Genomic DNA, 15,743 nt, shown 5'->3' with positions numbered 1-15,743 from the left:
GTTAATTTAATATATATAAAATTATGCAAAATATATATTTAAAGTTTCGAATTTCTGTACACCGCTGCATACGCAAAGAGAATTCTCGACCACCAATGTAAAATTCAACACAGGACGCTTAGTCGCATCCCTCTCATCAGGTCCTTAAAGGTTCAGTGGGGCCGATGAAACATGTAGCGACGTACTAATGAAGCGGTTCTTCGCGAACGGCACTGTCATCGTTATGCTCGCGTGGCCACGTGCATGATATTATGCACGGGAGTAATGCATTCAGGCACGGATGAGCTTTACTAAACTCAGGCGAATAGTCTTGCGGATAAATAACAATATAAAAATTTATATAATTATCTTCTTGTTTGTTTTCTTCTTTAGAATGTAGATGCGTGCAATATTATATAAAAAAATGCCTTTCATCATATATTCTATACATATATTCTAAGTATTGTTATATGTATTAAAAATGTGTCGCGACATAGATCTATTGAATTCTATCAAAAGAAAATACTCAATAAAATGATCGACGAGAGACGTCTCGATATGTGTACGTGCACAATGAACGAGTTATCAATGAAATACCGGGATGTGCATTAACAGAATATAGTGTGACTCGCGCACGTGCGTTCGGCCGGCTGGCTTGCGTTATATCGCTTCTATTTTCTGCACTGCTACTTCGTAACGAGATGTGACGAATCTAAGTTTAAGTCGCGCGCCCTAGGAACGCTATAAAATCATGGACAATGGTACACCGAATCGATGCTCGTCGTCGGGCAAATTGTGAGCTGGCAGAGTTACACGGCGAGGAAAACAATTAATTATTTTCGCCAAGAGTGCGAGAAAGCCAGAGATAACGGGCAAAGACATTCTCAGCATGTATTTAATTTTTAGTTTTGCATTTGACTTTTAATTTTTAAATTTGCGTTAAGCTATATCGACCTATATTTGTAATCTTGAAAATTGCATCATTTCATAGCTAAAAAGTTAAATTTATAGAACATTCATATGTATTTATTAAATAAAATACTCATATGTATATATTATTGCTTTTTATCTCTATTTATAACATTTTTCAAGATTACAACTATTATATTGTGCGTATGATTTTCTTTTAAAATAATGTGCTTTTAAAATTATAAACTAGAATATTTCGAAACAATATTAAAACGTTATATATCCGTGGTCTTCGATTGTTAACATTTAAGCGATAAGCTCGCTGATTTATGTATTTTTCTGCAAATTGTTTGTGGGCGGTTCCGCAAAAACGTACGGTTCGTATACCATGGAAATGATTTATATCTCGACTTTTAACTATGTTGGTGTGCGTGTGGTGATTATTGATCATAATTTCGAACGGGGCAGAGTATTTTCATATTATACCTCATATTTTTGTGTAGATTATTTCTTGGCTGAATCTCTTGACAGAATCAGTATCAAGTATTAAAGTTATTAATGAGTCAATATTAGCTAGATAGATGCATATATGCTTAAAAATATGTAATTTTTTTTTTACTTTATTTCAGCACCGGTAAGATTAGTCTGGGCGACCGAAGGAGACAATGTAGAGCTGCCATGCGACATTACACCGCCGACACCGGAGGATTCGGTTAATATGGTTCTCTGGTTCAAGGACAACGTCGGCGAGTCACGCGGGACGGAATTTTTCGACCTCCGTTACTTTCGAGTTGACTTTGACGGTATAGTTGGCAACGATCGTCGTCAACCGCATATCAGCAGCGAATCACACGATGCGCGGGTACACAGCTCTTTGCAGGCAAGTCTCTTTCTCTCTCTCTCTCTCTCTCTCTCTCTCTCTCTCTCTTGCGTTTTAAAAATAATCCTACCGATCTAATACTATTTTTACATAGCATTGGCGCCATAAAGCTAAAACGATCTAGCTGAACTTAATTCTGCAGAAAATATCGTCAGCAATTTAATAAATAATTACAACTGTTAAAAGCGTGTTAAAAATTAGATGGAAAAATAAATATATCTATAGAACTTCTATGTCTACTTCCACAGCAAATTTATATGCAGATCTGAAGGCGCACTTTTTTACAACGCAGTACAAGCAAATTTTTTTCTTGACATCGCGCACGGTATGTCATCGAGGTTTAAAATGTTCTCCCTGCTGTCGACTTCCTGTTTTCTGGGAACCCGCGGAAACTGATTCACATGACGGTGATTTTTGGCCGAAAGTCGGGCCGCCGGATGTTGGCTAGGACCGCGTTATTGGGAGATGAGATGCCATTGTTCTGAAGCCGCATCTCAAAATATCCCGTCACGAGTCTGAGCCCGAGCGTGAACTTTCGCGTTTATGGACACCACCGATGCGTTCTGCTCGTGGCATATAAATATCACGAGCTCATTAACGATTAATCTAACTTAACACGCCAAATATTCTGATACTAAATATTGTTTTAAAAAGAGAAAGTGTATAATTAGATGATAAAATTAGATGCATATCTTATGGTAATTTTACATAAAAAAATCAAAATATTGATTTTATATCATTTAAAAAATATTAAAATTAATCAAATTAAAATTCTCTCACACATGCACATATGTCTTGATGTATTAACACAAAAAATTTTATATATGTTATAATATTATAATCTTTAATATACTTTTCCACATAAAAGAAATAAATAATAATAATAATAAATATTAATTTATACAGATCAAAATGTATCGGATTTTTATAGAGCGTTTTATACACAAACTATTATTTGTCATGTTATATTAAATTTATCCGAAAATTTATCGCGTGAATAGTTATAGAAACAAACGCGTTGCGCCATGGTATGCATATGCGAGGAGGAGAGTTCAAGTTAGGTTAAATCAGGATTGTATAAATAATTCAATCAAATTTTCACAATCGAAAGCGTGGGATGATGGAATTTCATAACACTGGTCAGACTTCAGGAATATCAAGCGATCGAATACCCTTTTCGACTAATATAAGCATTAAACAGAGCGCGTGGCGGCGCTTATTTAACGATCCTTAGAATCGTAAAATAAAATATTTCCTCCAATCATCACTATTTGCTCGTCCGTAAAAAAAAAAGCCCCATCAAAGATTGCGCATGTATTTGAAAGAATCTTTGTATTAAAGATCTGTTTTGAAGATTTGTTTTTCAGAATCTTTATCCGTTAAAAATGGAAATGTGATGTAAATTATTAAATAAATATTTAAATTGATTCTCAAGCATTATATATATCATTTTCATAGCAAGACACATATATTTTTCAAATCACTATTTTTTCATACATAAAAAAATATATATGTAAAAAAAAGGACACTAAAATTTATATAACTGGTTTTCAAAATTGATCCATTACGAAAATGCATTATCTATATGACGAATTAAGACATATAATTAGTACTTTTTCATTAAAAGTATGTTTGATTTTACAAAAGAAGTTTTACGATCCTCGAATTTTTTGAGATAACAAGAGAAAATATGGACAGCTAAAAATATAACGAAAACGCATCGCGCAATATGTGGGCGAGTGGTTATCAAAAACATGACAGTTATAAGGCTCACAAAAGAACATAGAGCTTTGGACACTATTAAAAAATCTTCGTATAAGAAAATACAGCAAGCAAAGGAGATCGTAGAGCGTCAAAGGAAAGCGCAAACAAATCATGAAAGTGAAACATAAAACAGATTCTCATTGCTTGCGTCTTTTATTAATGAAGCGTTTCTCACAGATCACATTTCTGATAATCGTTGAGAGAAATGGTCGCAGAATGACAGAAGAAAAGGAAAATGAAAATATACTTCCCGAGAAAAGTTCATGCTGCGATGCTTCGAATCTTGTGGCAATTTTATATTACTATTTATTAGGATGACATAAAATAAAAGAAAAACTTTGTTTGCAATTAAAATTACATGTCGTAAACGATAGAGTATTATTTTAAATCTTTTCAACAATTTTATGACTAGCTCGAATCACGATTGAATTGAAACACGATTCAATTGTTAATCTTCCGGTCGCTCCTTGCGTTTTAGAATTCTTCGTAGCGGAGAACTTTTTTTCACGCGTTCGAAGAAACGTCATATTTTCGCTTCGACGGATAGAAGATGCCTCTGTTCGATTTCACGGCATGTGACCCGAGTCACGCGGGACGGAATTTTTCGACCTCCGTTACTTTCGAGTTGACTTTGACGGTATAGTTGGCAAGACGATTTATCTCTTTTCTATTACCGTCGTTTTTCCGCCGCATGCCGAAACGATTTCCTGTTCCTGCCGTTACGTAATACTCAGCGCGCTAAAGCTACTGGAATCTAAATTCGCGAGCGGTGAAGTTTGCCAAGTGCGTTTTTTTCGGCCGCGAATAGATGCGCGGTGCACGCAAGTTCAGTCACCAAGTGAGTCGCCAATTGGCGAAAGTGCGATGTTTACCGACTTTTGGTACCGGAAACGCTAAACATCGCGATAGAAGTTTAGCAAGACTTCCTCTTGGCCGATCTAAAGGCGCCTTGGCGTGAAAACAAATTTGTATCTTTTTTCCCAGAAAATAATAAAAATAAATAGTTTTAAATTCTTTTGATTTATGACGTGAGAAATAACACTAACATATTCAATATTTTAATGACATTGTCTAAAATGGACTACGCATAAAATAAATACATAAACAGTGTATTTTTAAAAATAATTAATCGAAATTTAATGAGATTATTTATTATTTTACTTACTATTTATTATTTTATTATAATATTATATTATATATATTATGATAGTTTAATTTTGATACATCTATTTTTCTCTGTAGCCTGGATGCGAGAAATGGTAGTTTGACCGACGCCAATCACTGGGCAGTCAGCGATGACCTCGGAAGACGAACATACTTCCAGGTCGGCGACGGTCACCGAGCGAGATTGAAAGTCACCAAGGTGACGTTGAAAGATCAAGGGGTTTTCAGATGCAGAGTGGATTTCGTAGACTCTCCAACACGAAATTTTCGCGTGAACTTGACTCTAGTTGGTAACTATCATGTTTCAAAGAGTGATATGATTCTCATGTGACAAGAGAAAGTGGAATATCATTATACCGTCATATTTTTGACTTTTTCAGAGCAACCAAGTAAACCTGTGATATATGATGCTCAAGGACGAGAAGTGACGGGAGTAGGAGGTCCTTTTTTGGAAGGTTACAGCCTTGCTCTGACCTGTCAAGTGTCTGGAGGTATAAAATCTGCGGTCTTCCAGTTAAATTTTATTATCAATACATACTCGCATCAACATCCTTTGATATATATCTGAATATATCGCTTTATTATTATATCTATAATATTGTCGCATATCATTATATCTTACGAGCCATATTCGTATAAGTTTAAAGAATTGCATGAAAGCTGATTTACAGAAAAGCTGCATTCGTAATTGTTTTACAGGTAGACCTAAGCCCTCGGTAACTTGGTGGAAGGACGGTGAGCTACTGGATGGCGTTGTAGATACTGTGCCTATCGGCTCACCGAGTAGATTTACGGTAAACGATCTGTTTATCGATAAAGTCACCAAGTCACTATGGGGAGCGAAGCTCGAATGCAGAGCTCAATCAGGACCAATGGGAAAACCTATCGTCCGCGAAGTGTCTCTAGACATATATCGTAAGTTTGCATTTTAGATAATATGCGTAGCGGAATTATATTCGGAAAATTAAATCCGAGAAATTAAAATTAATTTTAACTGATTTTGAAAAATAAAACTAAAGAATTTAGTTCGCGTGAATTATATTCTCAAGTTGGTTTCAAGTCTCGGCAATGATTACGAGCTCGTAAATCTTTCGACGATCGCATCCCATCGAGCACTTCTTCCGACGCTTTCTTGACTTATTCAATGTTTGAGCGACGATGAAATGCAAAAGGGCGGCATTTCGAAGAAGCGGATCATAAATGCTGCGTTAACGTGACATCTGCTTAAAATAAAATCGAAGAAACACTCTTCAAGGCCGTTCCCTCGATCCTAAGCACGTGCTAAAAAGCGGTCTTAAGTAGTGTGTGTTAAAGGGCACTCTTGGCACGTTTTATTCAATCGACATGTCGCGCTTCCGCTCTCTTTCTCTCTTTCCTTTCCCTCTCCTCCGCCTTGTTCTCGTATTTATTTTTAAGTCAAGCTAAACAGGAAGATCATCACGATTTGCATCTACGAGAGGCATAAAGCAAACACTTGTTGCAATTTTTGAAACAGTTGAAATCAAATATAAATACCTAGTTCTAACTTTGATCGTTCAACGAAACTTGAAGGATATATTAAATGTTTGAAATAATTATTTATAGAAGCATTATAGCATATTTAAATTTTCAGTTTATTTAAATTTTCTTAATTCTATTGCATATAGAGTCCCTTCTCCTTTTTTAAAAAAATAGAGAAAGGAGAAAAGTTTGAGAAAAAATCACAAATTATTCAGTATATGTCATTTTTCAATCAAATAAGTTCTATCATATTATCCAGTTTCTTTTTTAATTTTCACTCATTTTAGATTTTCCTATATCCTATATAATGTTGGCGTAGAAAGAACTTTAAATACAGTAGTAACTGACACGTGGCGGAAGCGAGATGAATTCCAACGATTTCATGCGGGCCTCCTTAACTCCTTTGACGGTCGCATTTCGCAGAATTGTCGTCTAAAAGTAAAAATACGCGGTCGGGGTTCGGGACGGCGGGCATCTGGCCCTCTTTCCGCCCTCGTTATTTTTGTGACGCACCGCCGACAACGAAATTCTCGGTCCGCTTATAATTTTTTGCATCCAGCAGCATTATTATCCTTCGCGTTTACATTCGTAGATGTAAATTTTTCACGACGAAGTGTCCATCTTTGTTAGAATTTCCATACATTTCTTGCTTCTATATTTTGTTTTAAATTAGGAATCTAAAGCTTCTAAAGCTTCTAAAATAGCCAAAATGACAGCAAAAAATATAGCAAAATATTGTAGGAAGATTATCGAAAAATTTAGTATTTCGTTATGTGATTTAATCTTTTGTTATTAATCCTGTTGTTTTCCGCATTTTAGTGAAACCGGCGATCGTGAAAATCATTCTGAGCGAAGATCAGATCTTTGCCGGTCGTCCAATCGCCGCCAAATGCGAAACTTGGGGTAGTTCTCCAGCGGCTAGGATTATTTGGAGGCTGGGAGAACATGTGATGGGCGATCCCAACGTATCTACTACGCAGAGGAGTAATTCGACGGTGAGCAAGTTGGCTTTGGTCCTCAATAAGGATGACGATGGCAAGGAATTGATTTGTCGAGCCGAAAATCCGAGGTTTCCCGGAGGAGTGCTCGAGGAAGTCAAAACACTTCGCATCTCTTGTAAGTTCTCAGTTTTGCAATTCTTTTAAGTTAAGTCAATCGAATAACACGTCAAATTTGCGATAATAAAATGTGTAAATGTATCCAAAAATATAATTTTGATTTTTTGTTCTTAAAGAGTAAAACTTCTCACACATATTCTTCTTGTATATTTTTTTGCTCATATATATATCAAGAATTTTCAAATAAATTTTTAATTTATATGATAAGGAAGTTTTAAAAAATATTTCTTCAGTTTTCTTAGTTTCTTCTCTTTAAGTCCTTCGTCTGAAACGGTGACAACAGTTGCGAAATCAAATACTATAATACATAATGACGCAATTCCTCGAATTACAAACAGATGCTCCAGTAGTCGTCGCTCGTTTGGCCACTGGCTACGTCTTGGACACTTTGAGGGAGGGCGACGATCTCAAGTTAGTCTGCGACGTTCAAAGTAACCCGCCACCGATGCGAGTGATTTGGTATCACGATGTGAGTAGAAATAGAGGGAAGAAGGGGAAAGAAGGGAGAGAGTCTCGTTATTCGGTATGATTCATTGCTATTCGGATTCTCGCGTTCTTATCCGCAGAATCAGCGACTGGAACACGATGTGAGCGCGGGAATTTTGCTGGCTTCAAACTCGTTGACCCTTCGGGTGCTCGCGCTCGCACACGTCGGCGAGTATTCCTGCGCGGCCACGAACGCCGTGGGAGAAACTCACAGCCCGCCGCTTTTTATTCACATGAAATGTGAGTAGCCGTTTTTATTTATCAGCACGAGAATCGTTTTTGTCAGCATAAACTCTTTGCGTCTCGAGCAACAACGCGTGTATATCTGAATATATATTATAAATTAAATCTCGTATTAAAAAGTTATGTCAAGATTTCTTAATTTAATTATTCTTTGAAGTTTGATAACAGCTTATGATTTTTTGTTAATTAAAATATTACAAACAAATTTTTATTAAAATATATTAAAAGGAATTTATAAATAAAAAATGATTACCCCCCTCTCTTTCTCTCTTTCTGTGACATTTTTCTAAGAAAAAGAAACACAAATTTTGTACTGTGCTTTAGGCTTTTTTTCTATTTTTTAACAATTTAAAACGTTTGACAGATGCACCGAGATGCAGGGAAGGTAACGAAAGGAGAGAGATCACCATCGCTCGACACGAGACAGTATCGCTCACGTGCGAAGTGGAAGCGCTACCTGACGATCACGTGCGATTTTCATGGACTTACAACGGTACCATCGGCGACGTTTTACCCATTTCGAACTCGAAGGTTGAAAATAAAGGCCTCATGAGTGTGTTGGAATATACAATTGGTGCCGATACCGATTATGGCACGCTGGCTTGCTGGGCGAGCAACAACATTGGACGGCAAAGGGCACCCTGTATATTTAACATCATACCTGCTAGTAAGTTACCCAGTAATTATGTTTTGCGCGTATTGCTTAATTCTCTTTTGCGTATTTCATAACAGAAAGACTAAATCTCTAAAAATAAAATTAAAAATTTTTTAATTTTAATAATTAAAATATAAGCTATTTATATATACACATAATTTTTGTCTCTTTCTCTCTTTCTGTGACATTTTTCTAAGAAAAAGAAACACAAATTTTGTACTGTGCTTTAGGCTTTTTTTCTATTTTTTAACAATTTAAAACGTTTGACAGATGCACCGAGATGCAGGGAAGGTAACGAAAGGAGAGAGATCACCATCGCTCGACACGAGACAGTATCGCTCACGTGCGAAGTGGAAGCGCTACCTGACGATCACGTGCGATTTTCATGGACTTACAACGGTACCATCGGCGACGTTTTACCCATTTCGAACTCGAAGGTTGAAAATAAAGGCCTCATGAGTGTGTTGGAATATACAATTGGTGCCGATACCGATTATGGCACGCTGGCTTGCTGGGCGAGCAACAACATTGGACGGCAAAGGGCACCCTGTATATTTAACATCATACCTGCTAGTAAGTTACCCAGTAATTATGTTTTGCGCGTATTGCTTAATTCTCTTTTGCGTATTTCATAACAGAAAGACTAAATCTCTAAAAATAAAATTAAAAATTTTTTAATTTTAATAATTAAAATATAAGCTATTTATATAAATATTGAATTTGTATTTAAGTGTTCTTTATATTTAAATGTCGATTTTTTGTCGTTATCAGAACCACCGCAATCACCGTTGGACTGTGCGTTGTACAACGAGAGCAGCTCATTAGAAGTTAATTGCATCCCGGGATCGGACGGCGGATCGCCGCAGCACTTTTTGCTGGAAGTTCGAGGATCTTTCAGAAATTCCGGCATCGGCCAAATTGGCCCTCATACTCTTCAAACGCCTCAGAGCGATCAGGGAATGGTCGGGGAATCGCCGCCTATTTATCAAGATATGAATCCGACCCCCAACTTCCAGCTTCACGATCTTGAACCGGGATACGATTATACGGTGTACATTTACGCGATCAATGGACGTGGCAGAAGTGAACCCGTCCTTCTGGAAAACGTCAGGGTCGCAGAATCTATTGGTGGAAAGATGGAGAGAAGTGGGATTTTTCTGGAGGATCTAAAGAAAGCGCTGCCGCAAGCCAGCTCCGAGAACATGATTATCGTTATTGCATTAACAGGTACAGGTAAAATCAATGTTTTTTAATTCAGCCTAACATATTAATTTCGCAAAATCACTTTGCAAGTCCAGTTCTAATTTGATGCAAATAAATTTAAATTTATTGTAAATTATTTACATATTATTTTCAATTTATTATTAAATTACTTTTTTTTTCTATATATCAATATACTAGAAAAATTATTTTTAAAAGCAAAATTTTCGGGATATATTTTATTGCATTTATGAGTTTTAAATTTTAGATTTCCATTTAATTTATCTTTTCTCATTGTAATGCGACTTAAAATTTATTTTTTGTATAATTCAACCTTGAATTTTAAAGGCGCGGCAGCGTTGGTCCTTATCGGCATCGGAATGATTATCGGCCTGATAATCTGTAGGAAAAGATCAAATACTACCATCATCGAAGGTCCGGACGATTTCACCACGCCGACCTATGTTCCGGCCCACAGGATCGAGCCAAGAATCAGGTACTCTAACGAGAACAGGCGTTCTCAAAGGACAAGTCTTTACGTCGAAGAAAATCGAAAGGGTATTATAAACAATAATTTACTTAACGATAAATTACTAGTTTGAGAGTAAATAATTGTTTAATTTTATGTAATATTTTTCAGAACCGGATTTACTTAACCGAGTGGAGCTTGACTTGCGAGATTAACTCATCTGATTTTGTACAGCTAGAAATAATCGAGACACAATGTGCAATGTAAAGTAGTATTCCATACATAAAATTCAACTGCTTCGCATAAATCGGTATGTTCTATTCGTGTAATTAATATAATGTTATTAAATTAGAAACATCACGATTGTCGGCTATAACGAGTAACTATTAGCCATATAAATCGTTTGACTCGAAGAATTAACGCTTGAGCAGCGCATGCTAGTTTTTATGATCAAGTCGAAGAAGTTGCCGATCTTCATGCAAATGGAGATATTACGAAACATTCTATTAGCTATTTATATTCATTTTCCGCGAAACGCTTGGCCGATACAAAGAGATCGACGGTCGAGATTTGTACTTTAAATTGTATAGAGCCTAGAGTTAAAATAGCGTTAAAAAATGTACAGTTATTTTTACAACGTAGTACGCGCTAAGGTATCGGAGATCCTGCATACTTCTAAGTATTAGTATATTAATATCTCGACCCCTAAAAACGTGATCTTGCGTACCTTTTTTCTCTACAACAGACTGCTTCAAAAAGCGAACGCCGGTTTTAAATGATTTAGGGATTTTTATAAATTATAACCGTGCATACGAAATTTGAGTTTACGTATTTAATAAACAATAAGCAAGTTTCTATGATTATATCATACATTTCTAACGTTATGCTATACTGCTAATAAATTACTTATATTTCGGATATATTTTTTTTTTTTTGAAGCAGTCCATAGTTATATAGTTTTATAGTTCATAAATTATTGTATAATCTTTGATCAGCGTAGTTTACGCTATTCCATACGATTATTGTAAATATTCACATATTGATTAATATACATACAATTATAAAGAAAATAAAACCGCCAGATTGTATTATTAATGATTAATGATTAATCAGATTAAGAAGACTATATAAAATGAATTGTTTTCTTTATTTCCATTCCTATTTTAATTGTACGTCTAGTATGTAAAAATTGATATTTGATTAATATTGATATTTAAGTTATTTCATGACAATTAATAATGATAATTGCTTGTATAAATAGTATCTATATTCCTGTGCTTTATGTAACAAAGCATTGAAACTATTGACGTTAAAATCATTAACTGCTAGCAATTTGCCAATTATTAATAATAATAAAGCTGCTCAGAGCAGCTACTGATTTAATTATCCCCATTTCACAAACATGTCTGGCGTTATAACTAGTCATATAACGCGTAGTTGCCGAATATAATATTCTACAATAAGTGAACCGGCAATTAATGCATCGCAATTTGATTTAAATAAATCACAAGATCAACCATAAATGCTTGAACTTCTGACCCCTGCAATATATTTATAGTATATGTTAAATTTTTAGCGTTGCTAAAGAAGCATTTTGTCCAATTTTTAATGTAAATAACATTAACAAATTAATTCTAATCGTAAGAATGTCTTGAATCCATTACGAACAATCGATGTACGTAAAAAAAATGTTTAAAAAAATATTAAATTACTTCTTCCCTCTATATCTTTTGAAAGCCAAAACGTGATCTACGTTATCAGCTATCAATATAACAACTGATGCGTCTCACATAGTCATACGTTTGAAAGCGCCACATGTACAAAGAAGCAAACCCATATTCACACTTACATTTATCTCTATTACATATTTATTACAAAACTTAATCAAAGTTTTTTCTTTGGTAATTATTAATTGTAGATATTGAAAATTAGATGATCTCATTCCTATCTCGTTTATTTTTTTCTTGATTTTTTAGAAGGGCATTTATATATATAAATTTTGTAAAACTTTCTTCACGCTTATTTTATATTGTAATGTCATAGATTAAATTCAGAGGATATGATTTTATGTATTAAGGTCGTAGGCATACATATTGGAATGAATATAAACTATGCATATCGTTTTATATTCGTGAGAACGAACACTTTTCCGTGAACAATCCATTAATGAAAACTTCATCAACGTCGGAATAATTATCTCGCTGCACATGACAGCTGTCCCATTTCTGTGAATTGCCTAGCAGTAGATTGTGATTTAGAGTCATGAATTAAATATGGTGCAACATATAGAGAGTCATATTATAATCCGTGAGTGAGTTATAATTTTTCGCAAAACGCATCATTACAACAGTACTTTCGTTCGCATGTCAATCATGTAAGCTGTATCAGCCAATTGAATTATCCGACCTCTCTTGCGACATCATTAAAATAATTATATATTTAATATGCAATGTTTGTAGTTGCACGGTTGCTGGTAATGGTTGTGCCACGAGTATAATATCACAAGAGACTCGCGTTAATGGCAGAGTTATTTTAAAAATTTGATAGTGTTGCTCTCAGAAAACGAGTGAAAAATGCATATGATAAGCTAATAACTATTTACGCAGAATTGAACAAAAAAAGTATTGCTACTAGGAAAAATAGAAAATCTTGTATAAAAATACAATAATTAAAATTAATTATGAAAAATATTTTCTTCCTAATATTTAAATTTTAAAATGTGCAGAGATATATTATCGCTGCTATTCCAAGAATCGCTACGTTATCATCGCGTTTATATGGTACACTTAGTGCAATCGACGATACGGGGGAAACGAGTTGCGCAGCTATAATGAAGATGCAACCGACGTGTACCGTACGCTAGCTGCAATTGCGCATTACGCAGCGCAAAGCGCGCCGGGCCACGCAGATAATTACGTTATACTTTGCACTGTATGTGCGCCCGGAACCGACATTATCATTATCGTCATGGGAGATGACGGCTGTGTACGTCGCGGATAATCCCTGTTATTTTCAGCAACGCCGAGGCACACAATTCGTCCGACATTATACCAAGTACTTGTAAAATTGAAATCCCTACGAGTTATCGTCGTTATTGCTGTCGTTAGAGGCACTTGGTGTTTGTTGTATAATGAAGAACCGAGATATGATTACGTGTGCGGAAAAAGGAACAAAAGATGCTCTCGACTTCAATATGTGAAAATAGAAATAATCCGCTTTCAACTGATTTAGTACGCGGGTGAAACAAATTGAAATAAATTAAAATGGCAAATGTACAGGACGAATCTTCATTACATATAATAGAAGTATGATTTTTTTATTCTATATTTGAAATTTGTATAGCGTATATTATTGGAAAAATTTGAATTAGATCTAAAAGAGTACAGCTTCAAAATGATTTAACACGCGGATGAAATAAATATTGAAATAAATTAAAAAGGCAAATATACAATACGAGTCTTCATTACATATAATAGATAAATATATGATTTTTTTATTCCATACTTGAAATTCGTATAGTGCTTATTATTGGAGAAATTTGAATTAGATCTAAAAGAGTATAGTTTTCATTATAAATATATATCGATTCTCGTACACTTGAATAAAAATAATAAATCATACATATTATATTATACTTTATCTTTAAATTATCGTCGTAGAATCAATACAATATTTCTAGGAATATTAAATTTTGGTTAATTTTTTAAATGGTAGAAACCATAACCATTCATAGAAACCATAACTATATATTTCGGTCAACAGATTCTAAATTTTCGTTTGATAAATGAATTCATTTGATGCACGAGGGTAAGATGAAAGGGAGACGCTTGAATAAAGTAAAAGTTTACGTAGCAATTTTATTTGAATAACCTGCCGAATATAGAGAGCCGAGTCTCGGATAAACCCGGCTTTGCGCGTTGGATGGATGGAATCGCACGCGGGTAACGCGAATCGTCGGAAAATTCGACGGCAGAGAAAATAGTGGATTCTTGTTCGGCGCAAGACCCGACCAACCCACCTTCTTCTTTCTCACGGTCCGCGAGAAGATTGAACAAGACTGCTGAATCGCGCCGAATGTCTGGACCGGGAACGGAGCACCGCGGGGATTCGCAAATTCACCGTGAAATCTTCCGCAAACGGAAGTAAGGTAACTCATTTCCGTTTCATCGAGACTTTCCGTGGCATTAAAAGGGCTCGGCTGGGGGAAGGGGAAGGAGAAAAAGACGCGAAATCAAGCTGAAAAAAGCGGTCTGAGATGGAGCGAGAAGAACGACGGATTAATTAACGTAACGTAATTAGTGCGCACATTGTGCGCGTCGCGCCGCTTCGAAGCCGCAGGTAAAAGGATCAAAAAACTTTAACTCTTTTCATCTTCGGGATCTTAATGTTATGACAACATTCTTCCTCGTTCTTCATTTGAAAGTGCAAACCCTTGAGCGTAATTTTGGAGTTATTATTTAAATTCGCGGACATATAATTATTTACGATCAATTTTTGCAATTATTTTGTCAAGTTATATGCTATAAGATTGATCCATCTAATAGTATAAAAAAATTTCCGATAACGTTTGTAGTCGTAAAGAAATAATTCATGAGATATATCTAGATTTTTCCCCAAACAAAAAATGTTCTCAGATGGAAAGGGTTAAAAGAATATAGGCTGGTTAAAGCTTTTTCTTCTAGATGGATAAACCATCGGTCAAACGATTGTGATCGCGAATTATTTCTTAGTGGTTGATAGCTTTGATCGATGGATTAGGTTTAGATTGAATGATATACGATCGATAGTCGATGTGAGAAAAGAGATGCTTTTATGGCCATAGAAAGGCTGTTGCTCGATATTAACCCTTTCATGTTACCCCTCTTAGATATTTCAAGAACATTATTCGATCAGAGCTATGTATTGTTGAAAGTATAAAAAATATATTAGAAAATATAGTAAAACGTGCGTGTAAAATAACACCAATAATGTTGAAATTATTTTTAAAACACTTTGTTAATGAATAATTTATCTCAATGCTTAATCAATCGCACTCTCTCTCTCTTTTAGCAACGAGCAAAATAATTCTTTTTATTCAAGTAAACTCAAATCTCATTTAATATTATTTTCTAATTATTGCGCATGTGTATGTAAAATGTCATATATATTTTTTAATATATAAATTAAAATATATGGATTTCGAGCCTTTATCCTTTGATTATCAAGGAATTTTTTCGGACGTAAGTTTCAACTGCACGTCGGGGTTGCAGTCATGAAAGTAGGTTACAGAAAATGAAAGGTACAATGAAGCGGTGCGGAAGATCGTTTACAGAAGTCGATGACCGGTCTTGTATACACAGCGATCCTTGTATTTGGTAACCGAATCGAGGAGAGTGC

General features: G+C 35.1%; 1 protein-coding gene across 1 annotated transcript in view; it reads left to right on the top strand.

Moving 5' to 3' along the window:
* LOC115243705 (hemicentin-2) overlaps window positions 1-11,485 on the top strand; it is a 19,418-nt gene extending 7,933 nt beyond the window's left edge. Inside the window, exons 2-12 of the mRNA XM_029820884.1 lie at window positions 1,518-1,630; window positions 4,743-4,986; window positions 5,077-5,187; window positions 5,396-5,611; window positions 7,016-7,312; window positions 7,653-7,783; window positions 7,881-8,040; window positions 8,408-8,710; window positions 9,470-9,931; window positions 10,247-10,456; window positions 10,539-11,485. Coding sequence (XP_029676744.1) covers window positions 1,518-1,630; window positions 4,743-4,986; window positions 5,077-5,187; window positions 5,396-5,611; window positions 7,016-7,312; window positions 7,653-7,783; window positions 7,881-8,040; window positions 8,408-8,710; window positions 9,470-9,931; window positions 10,247-10,456; window positions 10,539-10,582 — 2,291 coding nt within the window. The 3' untranslated portion in view covers window positions 10,583-11,485. The remainder of the gene's footprint in view (window positions 1-1,517; window positions 1,631-4,742; window positions 4,987-5,076; window positions 5,188-5,395; window positions 5,612-7,015; window positions 7,313-7,652; window positions 7,784-7,880; window positions 8,041-8,407; window positions 8,711-9,469; window positions 9,932-10,246; window positions 10,457-10,538) is intronic.
* The last annotated feature ends 4,258 nt before the right edge of the window (window positions 11,486-15,743 follow it).

Source organism: Formica exsecta, unplaced genomic scaffold (genome assembly GCF_003651465.1).
Source record: "Formica exsecta isolate Colony F162 unplaced genomic scaffold, ASM365146v1 scaffold72, whole genome shotgun sequence".
Lineage (NCBI taxonomy): Eukaryota > Metazoa > Arthropoda > Insecta > Hymenoptera > Formicidae > Formica > Formica exsecta.
Note: the sequence above shows the minus strand (reverse complement) of the source record. Positions and strands in the feature narration are given on the sequence as shown.